Source organism: Orbicella faveolata, unplaced genomic scaffold (assembly GCF_042242905.1).
Source record: "Orbicella faveolata isolate gen_17 unplaced genomic scaffold, um_ofav_v1 contig_25, whole genome shotgun sequence".
NCBI classification, from domain to species: Eukaryota; Metazoa; Cnidaria; class Anthozoa; order Scleractinia; family Merulinidae; genus Orbicella; species Orbicella faveolata.
In genome coordinates, this window is record NW_028301553.1 from 9,678,011 (window position 1) to 9,703,471 (window position 25,461).

At 41.9% G+C, this 25,461-nt stretch overlaps 2 protein-coding genes across 2 annotated transcripts; one reads left to right on the forward strand and one right to left on the reverse strand.

Moving 5' to 3' along the window:
• Positions 1-1,833: 1,833 nt before the first annotated feature.
• LOC110045972 (uncharacterized) lies at positions 1,834-13,834 on the reverse strand. Its single transcript, XM_089294475.1, has 11 exons — positions 13,697-13,834; positions 13,031-13,194; positions 11,462-11,475; positions 10,767-10,946; positions 7,732-9,853; positions 6,991-7,382; positions 5,914-6,141; positions 5,149-5,323; positions 3,442-4,622; positions 2,546-2,892; positions 1,834-2,085 (listed from the first exon to the last, which is right to left on the reverse strand). Exons 1-11 carry the CDS (start codon positions 13,832-13,834, stop codon positions 1,927-1,929), a joined length of 5,100 nt encoding a protein of 1,699 aa, XP_089150601.1. The 3' UTR covers positions 1,834-1,926.
• Positions 13,835-13,916: 82 nt separating this feature from the next.
• LOC110045970 (mitochondrial import receptor subunit TOM70-like) lies at positions 13,917-25,212 on the forward strand. The gene is made up of 13 exons (XM_020751630.2): positions 13,917-14,298; positions 15,366-15,539; positions 16,292-16,328; positions 18,059-18,148; positions 18,592-18,701; positions 19,262-19,325; positions 20,110-20,238; positions 20,627-20,757; positions 21,192-21,326; positions 22,584-22,808; positions 22,891-22,988; positions 23,127-23,249; positions 24,263-25,212. The coding sequence occupies exons 1-13, from the start codon at positions 14,077-14,079 to the stop codon at positions 24,426-24,428; spliced, it is 1,704 nt and encodes a 567-aa protein (XP_020607289.2). The 5' UTR covers positions 13,917-14,076; the 3' UTR covers positions 24,429-25,212.
• Positions 25,213-25,461: the final 249 nt, after the last annotated feature.

Genomic DNA, 25,461 nt, shown 5'->3' on the forward strand with positions numbered 1-25,461 from the left:
ATTATTTCCCGTTTATGACGCAACAATGTATCCAATCTGGAAAGAGTGCATTATCCAAACCTGAAGCTCTGTAAGTTATTTTGTTTTTTATCTATTTATCGACCAAGAGTGAGGTCTTTAAGGGAAATTCTCAAACCGAGAGGTTACCGTTAGCGAGGTCAATACACTAAGGCCGAGGTTTGAGATTTTCCCGTAAAGACCTAACATTCGAAGTTTATGATTTGTTTATTATATGGCTTTTTGCCTTGGTTTTGCAGTCCAGTGATCAGCGATATTACGGGAGAATAATTTCCTCGAATTAGCCAATCAGAGCGCGCGTTAAATCGGCGACAAACGCAAGCCAAATAAGATGGGATGTTAATTCTTAAAGGGGGTAATAATCGTTTGACACTTTGAGCACACCACCTACCACCCCTTCAAAGTAAGAATAATAGTAATAATAATGATAATGATAAAATAATAAATAAACAAGAAGATCTGTTAGATCTTATAACCGCGCTTTTAAAATTTAACTGTTTTCTTAGTACTACAGTCGCACCGCAGTGCATATTCCAAAGCAATCTTTGATGATTCATTGATTACTGTAGACATCACAGCACTTGATCAACACAAACTCTATTATCGCACCATCAGTCGTAGCCGTTGTGACATCTCCGATGACGTAATAGTCTTAATCTGGAACTTTCTTCGGGATATGTATGGGCATGAAGATACGAACACTATTACAAACCGCTTTCTTTCTTTAAAGTCACGATTAAATTTAACTGTTTTTTTCCCTTGAGTTAAGGGTTAGCAAAGAAGTCACACGAGTCACATAATTCAAGAATTGCGTTATCTACGGCTATCTTTAGTACGGTGGTTATTTCCCTATCAATGACGTAATCTTCGCACGTTCTGACACGTTCTTTGCTTGGCTTGCAAATATTTAATTTTGCTTCCGATCTATGAACTCGCTGCGATGAAACAGTCAAAGGATTTACTTCATTTGCCTAAAACCGCAAGAAATACTGGCAAAATTACAAATAAATTAATGACCGTCGCTTCTGCCGAAATAAACTTGCAAAGTAAACACGATCTTATTTGTCACGTAGCGAAAGTGAAAGCTGCAACGTCAGCGCATTCCATGGCTGACATAATACCTTTTTTCAGCGCATTTATTATTCCCTTTAAATCCAACGCTTTGATAAAAAAAGAAAAGAAAATATATTTTAGCCACAAAAAAGAAAACAATATCCGTAAAATTGTCCGTGTATTTATGTTTTAACAGCTTCTGGCGGAAAAACATCACACGTTCCGTGACTCAAAGTTTGGCCGAGCGGAGGTCTGTGTCTGGTCACCGACAAAAAAAAAAAAAATAAACCACGGGTAAACCTAGAACCGCGCTCGGCCCATGGCCGCGCGGTTAATAAATAAATAAATAAATAAATAAATGACGTCAGAAAGGGGTCGTTAAGAGCGCATATTGAGAGGGGGGCTAGGTGCGCTATGAGAACGCTAGTGGAGCCGACATGTTGCTTACACGAAGCTCAAGCTAAATGGTCCAAAAAATCGCGCCCCGTACCTTTTTGTTTTCTTGGGTGAAGAGAAGCATCTTATCTTTCTCTTGTTTGGGATTTTGCGGCTTGGAAACACGCGAGTCAAAGAGAGCGCACACTAGCTTGTTTGGTAGTTAAACGTTTTTTCTCAAGAACGTAACATAACGATCGCAGTCAGACTCGTACCCAGTCCTGCCGATGAGCGAGTAAATAACTTGGCCAATATCCAGCCATCACCCATATATTACTTATATCAAGAAACGAGAGACGATATTTTGCACATCAAAAAAAGAATCAATTGTTTGGTTGCAGCTGAGCTATCTTTAATGGTTTAAAAAATACACTAATGCACGACCTAACGTCAAGAGACCAAGAAGTAAGAGGACTGATTTTAGGAATTCACTGTGGTGAGAACTGTCCCCACCCTAGAGGGGATTAATTTCGTCACTGAGGAGTCCGTGGAAGGGTGTTCGTGTTTGTACAAGGTCACGCTCATCGAGTAAAGTTCGTTGTCGACCGGGGTCGAAGACGGGGTCTGGAAAAGACCAACCTATCAGAGAGAAGAAAAAAGGAGATAAATGACTTGGCTATTTCAATATTAACCTTTTTCAGGTCGTCTTTATCTCTACTGCCATAGAAATTTACTTTTTGTTTCACTGCTTGTATCGAGAATTTCGTGGTTCATCAAGGTAGTTTCTCGTTATATTTGCAATTGACAAAGGTCGAATCAACCATTGACATATTTATGCTGGTTTTCTCGATGCTTGGCCAATCGGGAAGCAGTGGTTGAAGCACTTAAGAAGTAAAGAAAAACTGCGAAAACCAGCTGGTGTTTCGAAAGTTGTGAAACCATAACGGCTCGATCAGTTCTTTAGAAACTTCGACTCGGATACAAAGGGATCTTTGAGAATCAACTGGTTGTTTGTGTCCCGATTATAGAAGAGCAAAGAGCAAGTCTAGCTGGTCCAGACAAACGTGCTATCTAATGAAATGATAAAACCAACACATACCTTTCCCGTCAGCCTCCTAAGCCGCTTTCTCATCGCCAGATCTCTACGGGCACAAAGCGCCCGCCTACATGGCCCCACGCTCGAAAACAACATTTCCCTTTCCCGCCTTTTTGCAGCCGCGCCTGCCATCAGTGCACCGACGCTAGCGATAACTTGCGAATCCGCCGCATCCTCAACGTCACGTGAATCTACTGTCTCTACCCCAGAGGGTTTATCCTTCGCCACCTGCGCGCATGCTTGTTGCACCAGCTTGGTAAGCCGCGGACCAGCAAGCGAAGAAGAGATCCCGATGCGAGAGAACACGTGACCAGGCGTAAACCGTTTGAGGTGAGACCCAGGCTCTTCTCCTGTAAATTAAAAATAGAGTCAAGACAGGCGAGGTCAATCATGTACCATGGGCGCACCTATAATTCACAACGTGACCACCTCCCAGTTGGCTCGAGAGCTCAGTTGGTAGAGCACTGCACAGGTATCACAGAGGTAATGGGTCCGAATTCCGTTCATACCTCAATTTTTCTAGGCTTTAATTTCACAGCTGCTTAAGTTGTGTATATAATTACAATAACTGCGATGATCAATCATGTCTTCGAACGTCATTTTATACGAACGGTTTGTAACTGAAATCATTTTGACATCAAGCCAGAAAGCGACTCGAGTGAGTGAATAGACTGAAACGTTCCTAATATGTTCAGTATGCAGTTCCTCTGCTTCCCTAGTTTCTGCGAATAGCTTTTTTCCTTAGTAGCCTTCGTTTCATTGTTCAAATTTCTAACTGAGAATCAGGACACGTTCCAATTTTCAAGCCCGCAGATACGTTTTCTGTCTACTCATAAGATATCCAGTTTCTCGCCGTTCTGTGACTCAAAGGAATGAATAATAAGACAGATGTTAAGTACCTGTTCTCTCCAAAGTGCTTTGTGCTGACACTAACGCGCTCCAGTCGACCTCTTCAACTGCCATGGGTGCACTGGCAGAGCCTTTGGTATCAGAAACAATTGCCCCACCCTCCTCCTCCTCGTCCCCTAACATCGCGTCAAGTTCGTCGTCGCTAATTGGATCGTAAACATCGTCGTACGCTGGCGCTGCATTCGGAACAGGCGACGCCGCTACAGTCTCGCCCTCTTTGTCGTCGGTCTTCGGCTTCTCGGAAATCTCCGGTTCGTTAATGTCCGACCAGTTGTCGTCTCCGATCGGGCTATCGTCGCTCCAATCGCTAAACATCGCTTGTGGCTCCTCGACTCTTGAAGAATCCTGCGTTTCGTCCCTTTCATCTGTCACTGTGTCAGATGATTTCTGGTCTTCGTTTTCTTTCGCTTGAGCGAGCTGCTCGTCGTTTTCGCTGCCCGGACGCTCGTTAGTTTCGGACTTGTCAACAACTGTCTCTTCGTCCTCGCCTTCGAGGTCAGCCCAGGGCTGAACGACAACCTCAGGTTGATGTTTCTTTTTCTTCTTTTTCTTCGGTGGTTTATCCCCTACCTTCACCTTCCCTTCCTCGCCTTCGGGAGCTGTTGGATGCCTTCGTTTCTTTGCCACCTTAGAAACAGGTTCGTCTTCTGACGGTTGCGCCACCTCCCCGAGATTATTTTCTGACGAAGTCGCGCCACTCTCTTCGGTCACGTTCGTTTGTTCTTCGGCCAATTCCGTGGCAACCTCGGGTTCTTCCGTCGTCGTTATGGTAGCTTTCTTCTTCTTTTTCGCGACTTTTTCTTTGATTTTCCCTTTCTCCTTCTTGTGCTTTTTCTCGGCTTTGGATGGTCTCTCGCCTTCCAACAGATCTTCAGATTCTGCGGGCGATCCTTGAGGCACTTGTACGTCCAGATTAGTTTCACCGTCAGGTTTCGTCAATTTTGCCTCCTTTTTACCGACTTTCTTCTTTTTGAGTTTTGCAGTTTGTTTGACAGGTGTTCCGGTGGTAGTGGTGGTCGCTGCTTCCTGCTGCTCACCTCTCTCACCACCTTCAGGCGCGTCTTTGATAGGCGCTTCTTCCACTTCCGGTGTTTCGCCACTACGACGCCTCTTTCCGCCTACAGGGGACTCGATTGTTGAAGCAGAAGAAGCAGTTTCTCTCGGTCGTTTTCTATTAATCGAGAAATAGAGAACATGGTGAAGGGAAGGCATGTAAGGTAAAGTCCTCTTCAAACCTAATGAAACCCGTGTTTACATGGCTTGATCTAAAAAACCGGGGTATGGTACGTTCGGAAGAGTTCGAAAACCAAGGGTTTACATGCATACTCCCAGATTTTGCACGTGTTTTAATCAAACTAGCGCTATGTGAAAAGAAAGTGGCAGGTGTTTTTTTCAGTAAGTTATTTCATAAAATAAAGCCCGTGAAACGTCGAGATCTCTTTTTACGTAGCCTACAGAATGACTACACGACAAATCAAGAGATTGCACGTTTTAAGAAAACAGTTACACGAGCTGAAATTGTGACAAGTCGTCCTAAACGGCTATTAGGACAAGCAGCAAGCAGTGCAAACGTCGCCATCAACATCTCACGTGACGCCGTCACGTGACTTCATCGTGAGACACAAGCTAATAATTTACTATTTATACACTAAGCAGCTCTAAATCATACACGGATCAAAGTGTAAATGTTATCACACCTTTCTCCTTGTCGTGTGTTCTTATCCTTCTCTTCTCCCATGTCTTCTTCATATTCCCATTCTTCCTCTTCCTCATCTGACCGGCGCCTACGCTCTTCCTCTAGCTCGCGCGGTATCTTCTCCTGCTCATGCGCCCGGCGGTCGCGTGGTGGACTACCAACTCTCCCCGGGCTCCCTGGAGAGGAAAAAGCATGAGAATACTTTGATTTTAAGGAAAACACCCAAGTTAGTGTGCTTGACTCCGGATCGAGCGGTCCGGGTTCGAGTCCTGGCTGGGGACACTGTGTTGTGTTCTTGGGCAAGACACTTTACTCTCACACTGTCTCTCTCCACCCAGGTGTATAAATGGGTACCGGCGAATTTAATGCAGGTGGCAACACTGTGATGGACTAGCATCCCATCCAGGGGGAGTAGAAATACTCCTGGTCTCTTCATGCTACTAAATAAACAAGACGAAGAACTTTACAGAAAGTCTAGGCGAAACCATTTATATGAAAGCGTGTTCCGCCTACAGGTTCATTTTCATGCAGATCAAACTCATTTTCATATGAAAGGTTTTGCACGGACTCGTTTTGAAACAGAGCCACAAAGTAACTTGAAAATGACCTATTTGTTCATTGGTTGGGTTTACTCGAGCTCCCTAATAAAGCGACATGGCGAAAACTTTTATACTACAGGCGGACGGGCCAACCTTCGATTTCCTCGCAGATATTCGGACTATTTTCTGAGTGGTTACAGAACAGCAGCATTGATACAAACACTTACCGCCTCTTCTGTCTTCCCAGTGCCTCGGCCCTCGGCCTGGAGACAACTCTCCTCTCGGACGTCTGTCTTTCTCACGTGGCTCCTCATGCGGCCGGCTCCGGTCACGTGAATCACGGGGATGATCTCTTTCACGACGGCGCTCCAGATCCCATGGCGCTCCTCTGTCGCGAGGCGAATCTTGATACCGGTCCCCTGGCGGTCGAATCCTGTCGGGGAAGCCTCGGCCACCTGTAACCAATGAAATATCATTCGTTTTAAGTGTAATCAAAGGAACGAAGGCGGAGTGGATGAGCGGTTAAGTTAACTGACTAGTCTCCTCCTGAAAAAGGGTTTATAACTATATAATAACAATAAAGCAAGGCTGATTACTACGTAGAAAACTGAACGCGACAACAACATGATAGAGTCCAAACTGAAAGCCAAGAATTGCAACCGTGGACAGCTGTGTTGACCTGGTTGGGGTTTGTCAGCAGAGTGTAACAACAAAACTAGAGCAACCAGCAAGGGTCAATTGTCCATCACATGCACATGGCGTCAGATATATGACCTCAGATGAAACTCAAATCCAACACAACTCGTGACTATGAACAAAAGGCAAATCTGGAATATCATGTGGAAAGTCGCGATAAGCACAGACAAAAAAAAAAACTGTCCCGCAGAAAATTCATGGCAAAACCATGTAAAAAATGATCAACATATCGTATCAATGAAGATCTACGGCCATTACCAAATTTGTATTTATAATTTGTCAGGTTAATTTGAAGTAGCTTTTTTAACGCACACTGCTCGCAAGCTTAAGGCAAGACAGGCAAGTTGTCTTCTCAATAACTGTGCCGTAACCTCCTGGTAAAAAAAAAAAAAAAGATCTCTGAGTTGCTAAAATCGGAAAGAAAGACAAGAGATCAAACGACTACACCAGACTAAGTGACCCGGTCTGAAATATTCTACTCAGATGTCTCCTCTGATTGGTTCTTGAGCGATTTTCGAATGGGAAACACATTGCGCACGAGGAAAGAGACAAAAACAAACAAACAAACAAACAAACAAACAAAAACCTAGTTATAAAGGTCCACCTACCTCTACTTCCCCTCCCTCGAGGTGCACCTCTGCCGCGTTCCACGTACTGTCTAGGAGGAGGTGAGTTTCTTCGTCGACTCTCCATGGGTCGGTTCCGGTTATCAAAAGGCGCCGGGTACCCACCCCTTCCACGCATTGGCTCTCGTCCTACGCCATAACCCCCCTGGTCTCTAGGAGGACCCTGGCGATAACTTTCTTCCCTGCGACCTCCTGGAGACAAACTACGTCTTCGCTCGTCGAAGCGATGTGGAGCCCTCGGGGGTCCATGGGGTGGAGGTGATCGTCGGGATCCGTGGGGGACTGGAGGCGTCCGTCGGTGATAGTCAGGTCCGGAGGGGGGATGACGACCTTCCCTATCACGTGGCCTTTCACCAGGTCTGTCTCGTCCACGGCTAAAAGCAACAAATGAAAATTTGCGGACTTCAAATATACAATAGCCCACGAGAGCTGAAGGAGGTTTCTTTCAATTTCGTTTAAGATATTGTATTCAGTCCTGTCGAGGATAAATTTGCCACGGATGTTTCGAACATGTTTCGGATGAAAATGCGTGTTTAGCCACCCGGATTGTCAACTTAGGCAAAATTCACGTCACATGGTGGCCTATTTTTATACCCCCTAGGATTTCTGAAGCCGCAAATGATTAATAAACAATATGACAGGAATTACGTGACGAACAAGGCCCATGGGGGATCAACTCTCTTACCCTTCCTTCATCCTATCTTAGATAGTAAAATCACTTACTTGTCTACCATGTCCTGTCGGGGAAGATCAGGCCGCCGTCTGTCCCGGTCGCCAAACTGCACTTCTCTGGTGTCCCTCTCTCCGCGTCCTTCCCAATGTCTTTCGTCTCCTCCCTCAAACGGACGCCTGGGAAAATCACGTCCGCCGCGGGACCTCTGCATATCATCCTCGTGCTCTTCACGAACGCGGCCTCGTTGATGTTCGTCGTTTCGCTCGTCTCTTCGTCGGGAACGTTCGTCATCTTTGTCTGGCTCCCGATTCCGCACCCGTAAATGGTCGTCTTCCCGCTCATCTCTTCGCCGAAGATACTCATCATCTCCGTCTGGTTTTCTCCGAAGGAGATCGTCGCCTCGGAGCTCTTCGGTTCGGCTTCGGTGATGGTCATCACTTCGTTCTGGTTCACGATCTCGCATTCGGTAAAACTCATCAACTCGCTCGTCTTTGGGGCGACTTCGCTGATGATAGTCTTCTTGGCGGTCCTCGCGATGTCGTCCTCTTGCAAGTTCTTCGTCTCGAGCTCGGCTCCTCGGGTAGCCTTCGTCTAACTGAGGATGTCCTCGGCCACCTCGTGACAAGTCATCTACACTCTCTTCACCCCTCTGTTTTGAATATCGACTTTCACGTTCATTTCGCTCTTTACTCCGCGGGGGACCACCCTCATCGCGATACGGCACCGCCTCAGATCTCCCCTCGTACAATTCCTCGCGAGTTTTGTCCCCTCTAATCCTCCCAGGGGCAGTCGTTGGGGGTGGGGGAGTGTATGGTCCTCGACGGTGGAGCGGGCCTCGATCGCTTGCCGTCTGCTTCGGTAAATCATTATCAAAATCAGGTTCACCTGGTGGGGTCTGTGGTCCTCGCCTATCCCCCCTCGGTGGTGGCGGGGTCCTTTGCCTCCGCTGTTCCCCGGGTGGTGAAAGTGGGCCCCGCCCGGGGATATCCTCGGGAGATGGACTGCGTGGTGGATCTTCCTCTATAACTTTCTTCCTCCTGTCAGATCTTCCTTCCTCGACATGCCGTGTATCTTTCACCACTTCCCTTCGGCCATGCTCCGGAGTATTTGGCGACCCTTCTGATTTGTAACGCCTCTCGTGCCCGTTCGCTTTTGTTTTATATTCCGCCTCCCCTGGTGGCCCGGCAGTATGAACCTCACGGACAGGTTTCCGTGGACTTCCTTCCTCGGTGGGATCTGTGACCCTACGAGTCCTGCTCTCAGACGCATGACGAAGAGCCGGGGAATCGGAACCTTCGGGAGAGGATAAAGCTGTTCTTCGGCGTATCTTTTCCGTGGGAGGTCTTTGTTCTTCAGGAGTATACGACCTCTTATCACGCGGGATTTCCTCCCTGGGTGGAGTTCCTTGGGGTCCAATACCCGAGGGACCCGCGGGACTTGAATAAGCATCCCCGGAACTTTTGAGTGCTTGACTTTCCTTCAATTTGGTCTTCAACTGTTTTTTCTTAGCAGTGCGAGGCTTCTCTTCACCACCCACTTCAAAATCATGCTGCACACGACCTTCTACCAGTTTAGTCCTATCTGGTGGTAAATCTGTTTTTTTTCGAACTCTTTCGTCCACAACCACACTCCCCAAGCCCTCAGAAACTGGCTTGACACCTTTCCGTTTCTTCACCTCCTTAGCTGTCGGCGACAACTTGCGTTTCGTCTTCGCTTTTTTCGGTTCACCATCTGCTTTTTTCTTCTTTTTCTTGGGCGTGGACTGCGAGGAGACTGGCGAGAACTCATCCCCAGGAGAAACGGACGACTTCTCGGGATGCAGCTTGCTATGTACCACGGGAACCACTGGCTTTGGTTCTTCATCTTTCTCTTTCTTCACCTCTTTGACCTTTCTATCAGCTTTCTCCCTTGCAGCTTCCTCTTCGTCCATCAGAGCAAGCTGCCGTTGAAGATCTTGTCTCCTCTTTTCTAAATTCAGCTGGCGTTCGAAGTCCAGCTCTCCACGTTCTTCCCAGTCCAAATCGCTTCGCTCTTCTTCGTACTCCTCGTCTCCCCAGTCTTTCTCCTCCTGTTCTGGACTGAGGGTCTTGGTAATGACAACCCCGCCGCTAAGTTGCCGCTTTTTGACTTTCCTCTTTCGCCTTCTCTGTTCATCTTCATCATCCTCCTCGTCTGGTTGAAGAAAACAAAAAGTATAATGCCTTAATTAATGAAGCATACTCCTTCACATCCGTTAGTCTCATATGTCACGCAATACCTCAGTTCACTTACGGTGCGTGACGATTCTAAAAACAGCTACGAAAGAGACTACAGTGGAAACCCGTTGATCCGGTCACCAATGGGCTTCAAATCTGGCCGTACTAACGGGGTTCTTTAAAAAAGAGAAAATGACTGACTGAACGTTTGCTGGGACCAGAATATAGTGGCCGCAGTGACAAGGTGGCTGTAATAACGGGGTGGCCGTAAGACAGGGTTCCACTGTACATGTATTAATGAAGCAGGTAAAGGCTATAAACGACTCCTGTGCTGCGTTAGCGGCCTCAGTATCAACATAAAAAATTCCCCTTACTGGTCTTTGTATATTTCCTATAAACCTACTTGGGAGAGTTTCCAAAAAATTTAATACCAAATAAATACCCTTGTGGTGAATATCTTCCCGATTCCCCTTACCTAATATTGTGAAGAGAGATTAGACAAAGTTCACTCGCTGAGCTTATTGAAGCTCTACGAGGGAGCCCTGTTAACAAAGTCACTTTGTTTCAAACATTTGATTCATAAATGAAAGTGCTTTGGTCATGATTTTCCAGCTGGTACTACAGTTAGAATGCGAGAGTCCTTTGAGTTTTGTGTTTCTCGGCATGAAAAATCCCCTTGAACCATAAACTGTACTGTAAATTCATGCACCTTGTTTCTGATCCTTATAATTATGTGCAGGGCTGTCAATAAGTTTTGAGTCACCTGTAGCCTCGATCTTCACATCCGCAACAAACTTTGTGGGTGAAATGCATCAACTACAAGTAATTTCACCTGAAACATGAAGGGCCCACAGCTTAAGGCCTTTAACAACAGCCCTATACACTCTCACCTTCAGACGAATCTTTCTCCATCTGCTGTCTTCTTTTAATCTTCTCACCCTTCTTCCCAGTGTCAGACGATTCTTCTAAAGATCTCTGCCTCTTCTTTTTAATTGGAAGTTCTCTTTCTTCATCATCTTCAGGTTCTAAGCTGTCAAGACTTCGAGTTCGACCACCCATGGCCTCATCATCTAAGAAAACAACCGCAAATCAATAACTTTATTATGTATTCCACATATCATTTGGTGGATCTATATCATGCCTGTTTGATGCAAGAGCTTTATCAAAGCTTTTAACTTGGACTGATTTACAAAAAATGTCAAAAAAGTTAAAATGTGACTTGAAAGGAAAACACAAGGTTATCCCTATGTAAAGGAGTCCCCTGAAAAGTACAAGTGAAAGACTAAAATAAATAACAAAATTATATTTTCATATTAAAAACTTTTAGATTTGAAAGCAGAATTTAACTTGGATTTCAATATTAAGTTAAAGCTTTCGCCTTCCACTACATTCCTTGGCAGTTTGGTTCAGAGATTAACTCCCTAATGAAAAAGAAATATTTATATTCAATCTCGTAGGTTTAATGTAAAGTTTGTACATTCCCTAAAACCTTCGATGAACATTTACAGGGCTACCAATGGGCCTTCCCATATACAATAAAACAACAATTTTGAAATGTAAGACATACTGAGGAAACGAACCATACCTCTTTCTTCTGATCTTTGTGTGGCATCAATGGCAGAATGGCCGACATAATAAACACCAGAAAAACAGTTTTTAGCCTTTTCATTACCAGTAATCAACTGTCTCTAATTTATTTACTTCTCCAATAGAGTACAAATAATAAGCAAAACAAGTTTAATCTAGGTATTTACACTTTATAGTCCTCTTGGTTCTGCTGGGTAGGCTTAACACAAAACACAGTTGAAAGGTTTATGAAATCCGATAGAAAATCGAGCAATTTCAGTTTTTAATGGACAAAAATCTGGTACCAGAACAATTTTAAGTATTTTATAGTCCTTTTTACATTTTCTTAAAGCTAAAGTTATAAATAGTTGTCTGAAATAACACCCAGAACAATTTCCCATGGGAATGAGAAAAAATAAATTTCAAAGTTCAGAGAAATTGTGCAAATACAGGCAAAATTTCATCATCAGTTTCATTTCTTCAGTACTTTCAAGTGCTTCATATGAAGTTCACCATTTGTTTTTGACATCTGGTGTTGCTTAAGAAATGATTTTTTTGGAGAAGATATTTAGAACATTTGTGCAGAAGTTTGTAATATGATGTAAATAATCTTGGTACAAAGTTTTTGTCCACTTGTTACTCGAACTTCTGGTGGATTCCATCTTAATTTAAAGAACAAAAAAAGGGTTGGATCATAAATCTTTTACTATATATTTCAGTGTGTAACTGCAAATTTTTAATGGTCATTTACATTTTGACTGGCCCTACAGACTCAACAAAACACTGCAAGAGTTCTGAAAATATATCAATAGCCACTCTACACACTAAAATGTCTAATAGGATACACTGTATAATGTTATGTACTACCAGAGAGCTAGGGGGTGCTAAACTATCATTATCATCATCATCATAAGCTTTATTTATACACAGCATCAAATTCATACAAAATGTGCTCTTCCGTTGAGCCGTGTCTAACTATTTACCTAAAAAATCCAGAAATTTCAGATAAAAGACAAATCAAACAGTACTTCTCTAGGCCACTGTTAAATCCATCCAGAAATTGCACACTACATCGTATCTGTTTCTTTCAGTTTAAATGGCATGCCTGAAAACTAGCTAGTTGTAGTTAAGTGCACTGACCACTATAAACATTCAACATCTCATGTACTCCTCTTTTTCTGTTCTTAAAAGGGTTGGCATGTATTCCCTTGCCATTACCAATCCCTCCCCCCCTCTTAACCACCGCCAGTTTTCAGGTCTCTTATATTAACATGGTAAGCACTGTCTCATTTGGTTGGTTTGCCAATTTTGAAAAAAAAAATCCTTACCGTTAGTTTTGACATTCACAGCAAACTGGTTAGGTGATCGCTAAATAATTTGGCGATTATCTGAACCAGTTTATTCTGACTGACAAGTGGTAAGCACTTGGGTACTACTAATAATGATAATAATAGTACTCTAAGCTTTAAGTGTTTGGCCCAGGATACAATGCAGTGGTCCCACCCAGCACTTGAATTCCAGTAGACAGGCCAGGTTTATAGAAGAATAAAGAATGTGCTGTGTGTTAACAAGTATATATGAGCCTTACCTGTCAACATCACTTCTCACAATACTCCTCACACTCTTTGTTCTTTGTTTTGGTTCGCTATAAGGCCCATGACGAAATTTACAGTTTCTTCCAAACTGACATCTGCCATCCCGCAGCCAGTTTCTACATTTCTCAGGAGGATAAGGCTCCCTAATTCTTGATCGCTAGAACAAGAATTGCAAAAATAGACTTAAGTGACAACTCAGGTGAATTTGGAAACTTAGCAAACTTAGCCTCAGCCTTTTTCATTTCAATCTACCTCTGTAGATGATGAAGAGAAACAAAAGTTGACATGAATTTCTAAAAAAAAACTGCTCCTAAACATTATATTAGCTTACGTACTGTATTATTGTGTATGGGATACATAGACTGCAAAATAAGTTAAATCATTTTGATACATTTAAGTTTATTTTATAGCATTCCCAACAACGGTCGGTGTAAATATCACAGCCACAAACCATTAAACCTAATTAAGTTTCACTTAAGCTCACTACACGGAAGCTTACTTAAATTTCGGTACAATGTTTCCATGGCGCTGAATCTATAACCCCTTAAATGCTTTATTTATCTCCACATAAGTAAACAGATTTTACCGCATGCAAGTGATGGATGCTAATAATTAGTCAACAATTAGTCGACACGATGTCAATTTCAATGAAAGCTTACTTCGCTTGTTCCAGGACCCAGACGATCAAAAACACTCCGTCTAGTTCCAGAGCTTGAACCTGAACTCTGTCCACTTCCCTCTGGCAGCTTTTTGCCGCCTTCTACTGTGACCTTGCGCGTCAAACGTGTTCCGGACATCTAGAATAACGAAAAACGTTTCATACGCAAGCTGCATTTACGTCTGGTCTTCTGTCGCCATTTTGGTACTCGGTAGCCATTTAGAGCCCACAGTATTTGTAAGCCAGCAGGTAAACTCCAAATTTATGCGCAACCGTACACACGTGCTCAAAAATGCAATATGGCTCCGAATTAGAGTTGCAAATGAAAGATCGTCGAACAAGCTAAGTGTTATTTAATCAACTTTTCACGAACAATTGATCATGAGTACGCAAGAATCGGGCGGAGGGCTTACCAAGTGGCAGATTGCGGCCCTCATCGGGGCCCCCGTAGCCGCGGCCTGCATTTTAGGTGCGTTCTACTACTGGAAATCCAAGGATCAAGACGCGGAGAAAGGGAAGGAGAGCGATAAGACTTCTAAAAGCAAAAGTGAAGTGCCTGAGAATGAAGCTCCTCAAGACGATGACATGTCTGAAGAAAACTTGGTAGTGTGAAAAAAAAATAATAATAATAATAAGTTCAACATGAAAAAATCTTCACCTCCCTTGTTGGGTACTGCACCCCTCCCCTATTCAGGGACCGTTCATTATTTATACCTGGTCGGGGGAGGGTGGCTGACAAGAAAGGGGAAGAAAATCAAGAATTGAAAGAGGAATTACTGAAAACATAGGCTCACTTACCAGCTGCTGTTCAGGAAAGGAGTCTGGGCTCCTGTCCCTATTAGGGGAGGATGCTTGGTGACTGGACCCGAGAGAAAGGCAAAAATTGAGCCTATGAAGAAAGTAGTCATAGGTGAAGGGGGGGGGGGAGGGGGGGGGGTGAAGAGCATCTTAATACCAGGTTTCTGACAGGAACATTACCTGAACCACATTTCAAAATATTGACTGCAAGTAAAAATATGAAAGCTCATATATTTGAACTGCAGAGAGAGATGTAAAGAATATAATGATCATCACAGTTAGGTACACAACTTAAGCAGCTGTGAAATTAAAGCCTGAAAAGTCTGGATTTCAAGCCTTAATATATTTTCTGACTTTAATTTCACACCTGTTTGAGTTGTGTTCATAACTGCGAGGATCATTCATTACAGTATACAGACTATTATGAACCCCAGTACACTTTGAAAAGCTTTTAAAAAAACTATGCTGAACATCTTTGGCATACACTACATGATATGCACCATGTCATAAGAAATAGGGCATGGGATAGAGAATTCAGTGGCACTTAGCATGTACTGCACAGACTTGTAATATCTATTAACCCAGGTGGGAAGAATAGAGATGAGAAGTAACTGCAGGTATTATGCAGAATGAGTTCCCAAGACTTGAAGCTTTCAATTTGTTCAAGGTTCTGTGATTTATTTTGAAAACGGGATTACTGATCATATTGTCCATCAATTAACGCACTTGTTTCACAGACACATAGATTAGATTTTCAATTTTTATTTCAATTGCTAAACCCACAATCATCTGTAACAAGAATAAATTATCGAAACATGGACCTTGGAACTAATATCAAATCATGTTTGGCTTTTTTTATATTCTCTTTGCAGACACCAGCGGCACAAGCTGCAGCTACCAAAGTAAGGGGTAACAAGTACTTCAAGGGTGGAAAATTTGATCAGGCAATTAAATGTTATACAGAAGCCATCAATCTCTGTCCTGAGGACAACAAGACTGATCTAGCGACATACTACCAAAATAGGGCAGCAGCTTATGAACAACAGGTGACAAACTTAACCCTTAAATTTTGTCAGTGTCTCTTCCTAATTTTGCTTTCTTTTTCTCACCCTTGCCATCCCATCTCTTCTGTTTCCTTCTCTTTTCTTCTCTTCTTTCCTCTTCTCGTCTTTTCTCATCTCATCTCGCCTCGTCTCATCTCATCTCATCGTGTCCTGTCTCATTTTTTCTCTTGTCTTGTCTTGTCTTTCTTTTTCTTCTCTTCTTTTCTCGTCTTGTCTCATCTCATCTCATCTCGTCTCATCTCATCTCATCTCATCTCATCTCATCGCGTCTTGTCTCGTTTCTTCTCTTCTCTTCTCTTCCCTTTCTTTTTCTTCTGTTCTCTACTCTTCTTGTCTCATCTTGTCTCATCTCGTCTTGTCTCGTCTCTTCTCTTCTTTTCCCTTCTCTTCGTTCTCTCTTTCTCCTTCATTTCTCTTCATGCAGTGGTTTAAGCTTGGCCCTCTTTCTTTCTCTTATGCTTGTGCTTATGCCAACCATGTCTCCACTGGACACACCAGTGACACACTGTAAGCATAGAAGAACACAAGGTTTTGATATTCTTATGTTAATGCTTATAAATTCTCATTTCTGCCTGTCCCAATAGTACATAAGTGCATTTAAACTTCTTTTATGCTTATGCTTATACATGTGTCACAAGTGAGAATCAGAGTCAAGCTTTTTGCCAAGTTAATTCAATCTCATCAGTTTTGGCTTTGTTCAAAATTTGTTATATTTCATACCTGTTTTATTATAGAAAAACTATGAGCAGGTGCTTGCTGATGCTACTAAAGGTTAGTAAAAGCAATAAAAGCAACAAACATATTGTATCTGCATAAAGTTAAGGTAAGGTAAAGTCTGCATACAGGCCAAGTGGCCCATCAGGCCAGAACTTATCTCATTTCTACATGAAGTGACTAGGAGTATTTCTTTACTCTCTTAAAAGAGCACACTCTTTTGACAAAGAGTGTGCAAAAATGTAGTGTAATTTAATGTAAATAGACCAGAATCGTTTTTTATACTTATATTATATTTTAATTTTAACAGTGTCCCCGATTAGTAAGCTTAAGGCTAGCTAGAAGACTAGACACCTAAATAAAGTTATTGTTGTTGTTTTCCCCTCTGGATGGGATGTTAGTCTGTCACAGGGTACCCCCAACATTAAATTTCAAGTTAAAACAGTAATTCAAAGCTATATAAAATAAAGGTAGTGATACTTTGATCAGTAAAGTCATTGGCTATATATTAACTACTTAATAACCGAGAGTGAGGTCATTACGGGAAAATCTCAAACTGAGGCCTTGCCGTATTGACCGAGCGATAGCGAGGTCAATACAGTAGGCCGAGGTTTGAGATTTTCCCGTAACGACCGAACGGTCAAGGTTATTAAGTTGTTTATTATATGGCTCATCATATCAATAAAGAGAAAAATCATTCGAGCGAAAGTCATCAATTTACATCCGGCGATGCGTGCGTCTACCGATTCATTCATCGTCTCAAACCTAGGGCAAAACTACACATAGTCAGTGAATTTCACCACTGTATTACGTATTCCGTTAAAAACACTCATTTCTTTACGGAAAAGTCACTGTCACAGCCTCAAAAACGTATTTTAGTATCGTGGTACCACAAGTTGATGGGGAAGTTTTTCCGACTTTTGGGGCGAAACGTCAACGGATATAGAAAAGACAGCAAGTGCTTCAAAATTGTCCAAGCCAACCGTCTTTCGGTGAAAGAAGATACTAATGCTTCAGAATGCACTGCTCAAAATAAGCTTAACTCAATCTTCGCATTCGCTTTCGACAACATATCTTCGCCTTCTTCATTCTGGGATTTATGGATAAACATTTCAAGCCTTGTGAACGTCTGCAGTTATCAGAAACACTGCTACCGACAGAAACCGCCCGATTGTTTACTTCTGATGATCCTGGAAGCTGATTTACACTTGCTTGTGTCAAAGCGAGGGAATCTATTTGACGAGAACTTTGACGGAGTTCAATACTTCAGTAATTGCTGTGACTAAGATGATAACTTATAAGTTTCTTTGTGGTGTTCTCTTCAGGATGCATGGCAGATCTGCCGATGGTGTTTTTTACTTAGCGATTTTAGCTTTACTTAAGACTAGGCGAACTTTGATTGTTTTTCACTAGTGTCCGCCAAGGTTACCGACTGGTAAGTCATCTATATAAATTTTATTAAAGAAATATCTCTAAACTTTTAGCTACTGCTATTCTCGTACTGATTTTAATCGGCTTTCATCGCTTCAATGTGCTTGAATTTTCAGAACCGGGCTCTTCCTAATTTGCATAATCCGTAATCGGCCCGTGGGCATTACAGGAGAATAATGCCCTACAATTCAGTGGCAATTAACCAATCAGAGCGCGCGTTATATCGGCCACAAGCCAAAGCCATATAATAAACAGTGTGTATTTCAGACTCTGGCTCAGCATTATGTGGTGTTCAGTTCTTCATGGGTACAAAATTCACTGATTACGGTTGCTTATTTTTCCTGTCTTGCTTTTAGCCATAGAACTGAACAAGAGATATTCTAAAGCCTTCATGAAGAGGGCACGAGCATATGAAAAACTTGGCAAGAAAGAAGAGTGCCTTCAAGGTAACTGAGTGTCCTTTTTAAGAATCAAAGAGACGCAATTTTGTAAATAACTGCAAATTGTTAACCTCCACGTTTTGTATGTTCTATAATTTTATGTTTACTGTGGCTAGTTGTTATACTGCAACAAAGATTCGAGGTCCAAAAAAAATTTTGTCATTGATCAGCATGCAAAAAAAAAAGCAAAAAAGTGAGAAAAATTAAGCAGCAAAACTTGTGAACATTATTGTTCAGGCTGTACATGTACACTTGAACTGGTAAGCATAATTTGACTGTTTGAGATTCTTTAAGCAGAACACTGAAATGGAGCCAGAACGTTTTTATCTTCTGGAGCAACGACTTCCTGACCTATGCTTCTAACTCAAACTGTTCTTTCTATCAATTAAAAATTATAATATTATATAATTTGTAACTAGTCAAACATGTTATAATCATTCATGTTACAGATCTTACAGCAGTGTGCATGATCGAGGGATTTAACAATCCAAACTGGATGTTGCAAGCAGATAGAGTTTTAAAAGAAATCGGAAAAGAGAAAGCTCAAGAATACTATAAGGTAAGTATACATGAACATCAGGGCTGAGAAATTTATTGGGAACTCTTTAATGGCTGTAAGATTTTCAATTCCACGTCATAACTATGTATATGAATCTGCCCAGCCATTGCAACGTCATCTTTGTTTTGGTTGTTTGTACCTTGAGTAAAGTGTATGTGATGGCACATAAGATCTATCAGACTATTAAATACCTGTAGGTCTATACATGTACGTTACAAAGCAGTTTTTAATTGTCAGTGTTTAAAACCAAAACCAGACCAATTCCTAACCAATTAGACAACTCGGTCAATCTCAAGCCATAGTGAAACCAAAACCAAAACCAAAGTAATTGCCTGAGTACTTTTGACAATCAATTGAAAACCACTCAGTTGTGTGGTTTTAAAATTATTGTTTTTTAGCTGTCAGAAAGTTGCTTTTATCACTTTGACCTGTAATAAATATAAATATATATATTTTGTTCATTCTTACAAGCTCTTTATTTCTGACTTATATTAGGTGAGTATATACCGGAGAATAAAATTGAACTTGTTCTCATTACACTTTTTTTTCTTGAAATACAGAACAGAGAACCAAGTTTACCTTCTCCAACATATACTAAAGCTTATTTGGAATCTTTTTGTCATGGTAAGTTACAAAGAACTTGCCGTGATTGCATTTCATACCTTAAATGTTATTTTAGGTATTTCATTTTTTTTCTTTTATAGTAATCACTGTATGCTCACCATGCCATTAAGTAGAATTTTAAATAACATATGTATGCTTCACGAAGAGAGGATTATTCTGATAAGGAGGGTTACATCAATTTTGTGATATTTGTGAGGTGTGAAGTAAAGTTGAACATAACTGAGCAAGGTTTATGACTTTTGATGGCCCAGCAGCTCAATCAGGATCAAGTTTTGTGTAGAGTTTTTGAGCAATATTTCTTTCTCAGTGGCCTTGGTTCAAATCTGCCCTGTGGATTTTGTCTTTGTTTTTGCTCTGTCGCGTCATTACCTGTACTTCAACAAAATGCTATATGCTGCCAACTAAATAGAGACACGCAATGCTCAGGAATTACCACTCACATTTACCAGTACTGAGGGAATATAACTGTGTACAGATCGAATCTCAACAGAACTTTTAAAGGGAGACCAGGGCTGTGTTCTAGTCCTAGAAGCGCCTGGGTGCCACAGGTGACTAATTTTTGCATTTGGATGTTTTCATATAGCTTAAGCGCTGGGCACCCAGGATTTCATGGATAGGAACTTTTGGGCTCAGACTCCACAGCCTTGGAGACCTTTCCTCTTGTGACTACGTGAACCTGCAAGACACCTGTGACAGCATTCTCAGCTGTTCAGTCTAACTTTTGTTCACACTTTGAACTGCCTGCCAGAATAATATTACATGCATTTATTCTGTTTTGTTTTAGATGACACATTAGAAATTCATTCTGAGGAGGATTTGCCCAAAGATTCACCGTTTCTTGAGGCTGTTAAACAAATGAAAGAAAAGAAATATGATAACATAGTGGACTTGTGCACCCAACAAATTGAAAAAGGTTTGTGGAGCACACCCTTACTTTTTAATGAGTTCCGCTTATTTTTTCAGTGTGATTCTACAGTTGTTCTTAGCATTGCTAAATCTGATTGCTTTATCACTCTTAAGCAGTGCACTCCACCATTCATAGCAAAAAATGAAAACTTCTGATGAGAATATGATACATGTACTTTCCTTGGTTTCCACGAAAATGGGAGACATCTGCACACAGTCTATGCTAGACTTGCTCAGAATTTGAGCTGTGAAATCCAAGCAAACATTCACTACTCTCAAAACCTGGGTGGGGAAGACTGCAAATTAGAGAAGCTCGTTGTTGTGGTCGTATATGATATTGGTGAATGAGTTTAACACAAACTCCTTGGTTTATAATTAATACTGCTGTGTTGTAGGACCTGGGCCACTCTACATAAAAGCTCTTGCATTAAGAGGGACTCTCTACACCTTAATATCAAAAGTGGATGAAGCTATTCGTGATTTGACACAAGTGATAAATGCTGAAGATGGACAAGCATCGACCAAGGTAGACTGTGCATTAACAACTGCTACAGCACATGTTTATTGTGACTGTTCCTCTATTAAAATGCATTTGAATTTACAGTGAGAACACTCGAACAATGAACACTTGAAATGTTTTTGTACATTTTTTTAGTGACAATAAAAATTTACAGTAACTTGTAATAATAGACATTGCACGTGGCTAGTCTGACGCAGTGCTTTCGTTTCGTCCCGGCCAAGGGACTGAGATTAAGTTTTTTTTTTTACGGAGTTATACAAACATGAGTGTAATAAAGTTTGAGAGAACGATAATTTTTTATGTGGGATCACTAGCCACAGCCGAGTGTTTCCAGTTCTGCTAAACTTTCACTAGTCTTAAAGAAACAGAAAACATGTACCATGTTTCTATCTACAGTAGAATTCTACCAGCATACTAATGCATTTTCCTTTTCATTTTAGCTGAAAGTGAACTGTTTGATCAAACGCGGAAGCATGCAGCTTCAGGCTGGTAATGTTATGGAATGTTTTCAAGACTTCAGCAAGGCCGTGTCGCTCGACCCTGATAACTCCGATATTTATCATCACAGAGGTCAGGTAGGTAAACCTTTAACTGTCCGGAGATTAAAATAAATATCTTATAGAGGAGTTTAAGCATACCTAAAGCCCCGGCCAAACGATCGCAACATTTGAACGTAACATATCGCAACATTCTTGGGCGCAACATGTTGCGCGCGTTTAGCACCCTGTTTCGGCGTGTTGCGACGTGTTGCGACATGTTGGGTATTGAAAATCGAACTAGTGCGCATGCCTGGGCGCAACATTGTTGCACGAACCTGGTCAAACGACTACAACGTCATGCAACAACCACAAATGCTGCATGAAAAGTTTAATCATTTTCAAATTTGAGCCAACAACACGTAGCATGTCGCAACAGGGTGGCCAAATGCGCGCAACATGTTGCGCCCAACAATGTTGCGACGTGTTGGGTTGAAATGTTGCGATCGTTTGGCCGGGGCTTAAAGCTGCTGGCAATGCCCCCCTCCCTAAAACCAAGAAAATCCCCTCCCACAAGAAAGAAGCCCCCCTGAAAAAAAAAATTAGTTATAATAAGTCTTTACTTAACACTTCGAATCCGAACAGCTCTCTGACAATAACCCACATCTCCCAAATACATGTATATTCCCGTTGTGTTAGATTTGATTAAGCTCTCAAATTATAAACAGAAGATACTTTCTTATGGCTATATTACATCATCGTACGATGCATTTTTGCCTTCCTTTTCATTGTCCGAGAACCCACCACATGACCTGCAAATAACTACCACAAATTATTGATCTGCTCGCCACTGTCAAATCGCGATATTTTGCTCAACCTCGTTCAATAATTGTTAATCGTTTACTGCATGCTACCAAACCTCTAATGTTCATTTTGACGGTTTGAAGTGTGTCTTGTGTTCCATGTCGTCATGTTTCGTGAATATTGTGACGTGATTTCCTAAGAACCATAAGCACTGCTACTACTACCACAGTCCCAACCAATAACTTGTTCCTAATCCCCTCCCGTTGTGTGTCCTCAAGACCCTCGTTTTTGTCTCGAGTTCGTCGAGATCGCAAGAGAAATTGTTAGCCGCAGGGGATTTGAAAAAGTCGGAACACAAAAATATCCTTCCTCACGCTCCACGTTCGCTTTCTAGCACCTCGAAGAAAAATAACTAGTAACAAAAAAATAAACGTCTGTGGACAAGGATAAGTACAACAAAAAAGCCTTTTGACCAAAATTGAATTTGAACCCACATCTTAGGTTTTAAATCACACCTTAATATTTTCATAAGCTTTCATCTGTTACTTGCAGATCCGTTTCCTCTCCGAGAACCTTCACGAGGCCAAAGAAGATTTTGAGAAGTGCATATCTCTGAACGACAGCTTCATCCCCGCAAGGATTCAGTTGGCGTATTGTATTTACAAGTCCGCTGCCCTTCAGCAGTCTCCGATCTTGGCGCACGGGGCCGTGGATATGCTACAGAAAACAGTGGAGAAGTATCCTGAGTCAGCGGATGCACATAGTCTCTATGCGCAGGTTTGTGTCAGGCAAGGTTTAGTTCATCTTGCCAATCTTAATTATGTTGTTTCATCTCACGTCTTCTTCAAATTCATCACAGGTGCTTCAGGAAATGCAGCAATTCCCTAAAGCAGAGGAGCATTTTGACATTGCGATAAGACTAGAGCCGCAAAACCCTGTCCACCGAGTTTACAAAGGGTCAGTATCACTTATCTCAACAATCTACATATCTGGGTGATGATTTTCTGTTTTCTCCATACCTGTCTGCTTCGCGGTCTATTGATATTGTAAGGAGAAGAGAGGTTTTGATCTTTTTTTTTTTTTTTTCATTTGCAGCATGCTGATGCTGCAGTCACGACAAGACGTGGAGAAAGCAGTTGAGTTAGTTGACGAAGCTTTAGTGATCGATGAGAAATGCGACTTCGCCTACGAAACCCTAGCTACGCTTGAAGTTCAAAGGTAATTTTTTGACTCCTGTTGAATTAGAGTCGAAGAATATGTTATAAAGGTCAGGATCGAGTCTCTTGCAAGGGATTGGAAGAGAGTAGGGGGTTTAAATATGCACCTTAATTAGGCAATGACGACGGTGACGCCAGGGGCGATGCCTAGTGAAAGATCAGTCAAAATTGACCGTTTGGGGGGCAGTGTTACTGTTCAGTGTAGAAGTCCATAACTTTTGGTTTCCCTTCATTAGTGGGAATACCCGTCAAACCAACCGCGCCGCGATCTGTAGTGTCCTTCGTTTACTTTAATAGCACTTCTTTTTACGCAGCTGTATGCGAACTTTTAGGGCATCCTGGGGAGGGGGGCTGGGGTGAGGGGAACCTGCGATAGACCAACATCCTACTGATCCAGGTGGACGGGGTAGTACAAACTGAAACAGTTTTTACTTAACCATTTTTAACCTTAGTTATAATTAGCAGTACATTTTTAATCCTAGTTCTAGTTTTAAACCTTAGTTTTAGTATCACGTTTTTAGCTTTTATTTCTTTTTTATTTTAGACATTTAATGCATATTCTAGACTTTTATTTTTAAGAGTACCCTCCTGAAAACCACCTCTAGGTGATTGGAGGCCTCCTCTTGAAATATTAGTTTATCATTATTAGTAGTAGTAGTAGTAGTATAAGTAATACTCCTAGTCACTTCATGTTACAAAACCCGGAACAACATAGGCGTGCCATTATGGCTTGTGGGCTGGAACAGACCTCTGTGAACTAGTAGTTCACAACTCTTCGTAAATCTAAAGAGTTTAATTTGTAATTTCTTTGGGACAAGTTCTCGACTTTTATGATTGTTATTATCTCTATAAATGAACAAAATTCTCGATCCTGGTTGGTTCTCTTTATTTGTCACGTAATCGGTCGCGTGAGGGCAGGAGATTTTGTTTGTCACTATGTTTTGAATGATGCGTGATGACGATAACTGTACATCGAATAACCGTCAGTACTCTTTTGTCTTTACGCTGCTTCAGGGGGAACTTGGACCGAGCAATCGAGCTGTTCAACAAAGCCATTGCTCTGGTGAGAACGGAAACAGAGCTTGCACAGACGTTTTCACTCCGCGAGGCAGCAAAAGCACAGAAATATGTCACCGAAACATTGGGTCTCTCTCCACCAACTCTTCCTTTAATGTCTTAGAAACTCGTTCCGAAAAGAAAACATCCATCGATGATAGGGTCGGTCTCCGAGGAAAGGGCTTCATAAGAAGAGTTTTTTTTTTTTCATTATTATTTTTTTGCTGAAACAGCAAAAATGGAAAACTTTTCTGGAAGCTGATGAGTTAGTTAAAAATAGGGAGTGAGAAAGACGTGAATTCGAGTTGTCCGGGGCATTTAGTCATTGTGAATTCCTGTCCGCATTAGTTCACGTCATTAATGTTGTACGAATTTTAACCCGCGGTAGCGGACACGATATTGTCATGCCTTAAATCCTGCTTGGTGGAACCGTGAGAATAGGCCGAGCCGTTTTGCTTTTAGGTCAGTGACGTTGCTAAGAAACCCGACTCATTCGTTCTCAGAGCAACCTCGCTTCCAGGTCTCTCAAAGAAAGTTGACCCTGGTAACGACTTTGCTTGTCAGACTGCTCGGTAGTGCGCGCGCCATCTTCGTTCGACTGATAGGAATCGAAATCTCGTCGGATGAGTTTATAGAGTGCTTTCACATGACGTCACGGCAGCCATATCGGTGTACCAAAACAATAAAACAGCGGCCATATTGGTGTCCTAAACCAATCTTGTAGGAGTTGAACTCTTTTGTCGTGTAAGATTTTCATTTGCTCAGTAAAATTGTGACTGCTGGCCACGTGAGTGAAAGCGCTCTATAAATTCTACCGAAAACGTTTCGAAGCGTCTTTACATTGTTGGGTCGTGGTCTATCATTCCATGATGTACATGAATGATGAAATAAACTTTAACGTTGTCTTAGTGTCGTTTCTCTTTTTTTTTTTCGTTGGTGGCATCTTAGAGTGATCACGTCGTGAAAAACGTGTATGTTAGTAAACTTAACTAGCGGGAGGTCCATATTGGGGAAATATTAGTAAAGTTCTGTTTTTTGCTTCCGAGTGAGGGTTTGATAACGAGCTAAGTGTCGTAAGCGTAATTGCGTGGAACAGTTGATAAGTTAAAGTTTTAATGGCTAAATTGACGTTTTGGGATCCCGGCTTGACGTTTATC

What these genes read in the sequence shown, in the direction of transcription:
- LOC110045970 (XM_020751630.2), top strand. Translation starts at nt 14,077, where the DNA reads ATGAGTACGCAAGAATCGGGCGGAGGGCTTACCAAGTGGCAGATTGCG. An exon ending in ACATGTCTGAAGAAAACTTG is followed by an intron (nt 14,299 to 15,365) that starts GTAGTGTGAAAA and finishes TTCTCTTTGCAG; the next exon opens with ACACCAGCGGCACAAGCTGC. An exon ending in GTCCACCGAGTTTACAAAGG is followed by an intron (nt 22,989 to 23,126) that starts GTCAGTATCACT and finishes TTTCATTTGCAG; the next exon opens with CATGCTGATGCTGCAGTCAC.
- LOC110045972 (XM_089294475.1), bottom strand. Translation starts at nt 13,834, where the DNA reads ATGTCCGGAACACGTTTGACGCGCAAGGTCACAGTAGAAGGCGGCAAA. An exon ending in AAGCACTTTGGAGAGAACAG is followed by an intron (nt 2,893 to 3,441) that starts GTACTTAACATC and finishes TTTAATTTACAG; the next exon opens with GAGAAGAGCCTGGGTCTCAC. An exon ending in TTAGGAGGCTGACGGGAAAG is followed by an intron (nt 2,086 to 2,545) that starts GTATGTGTTGGT and finishes TCTCTCTGATAG; the next exon opens with GTTGGTCTTTTCCAGACCCC.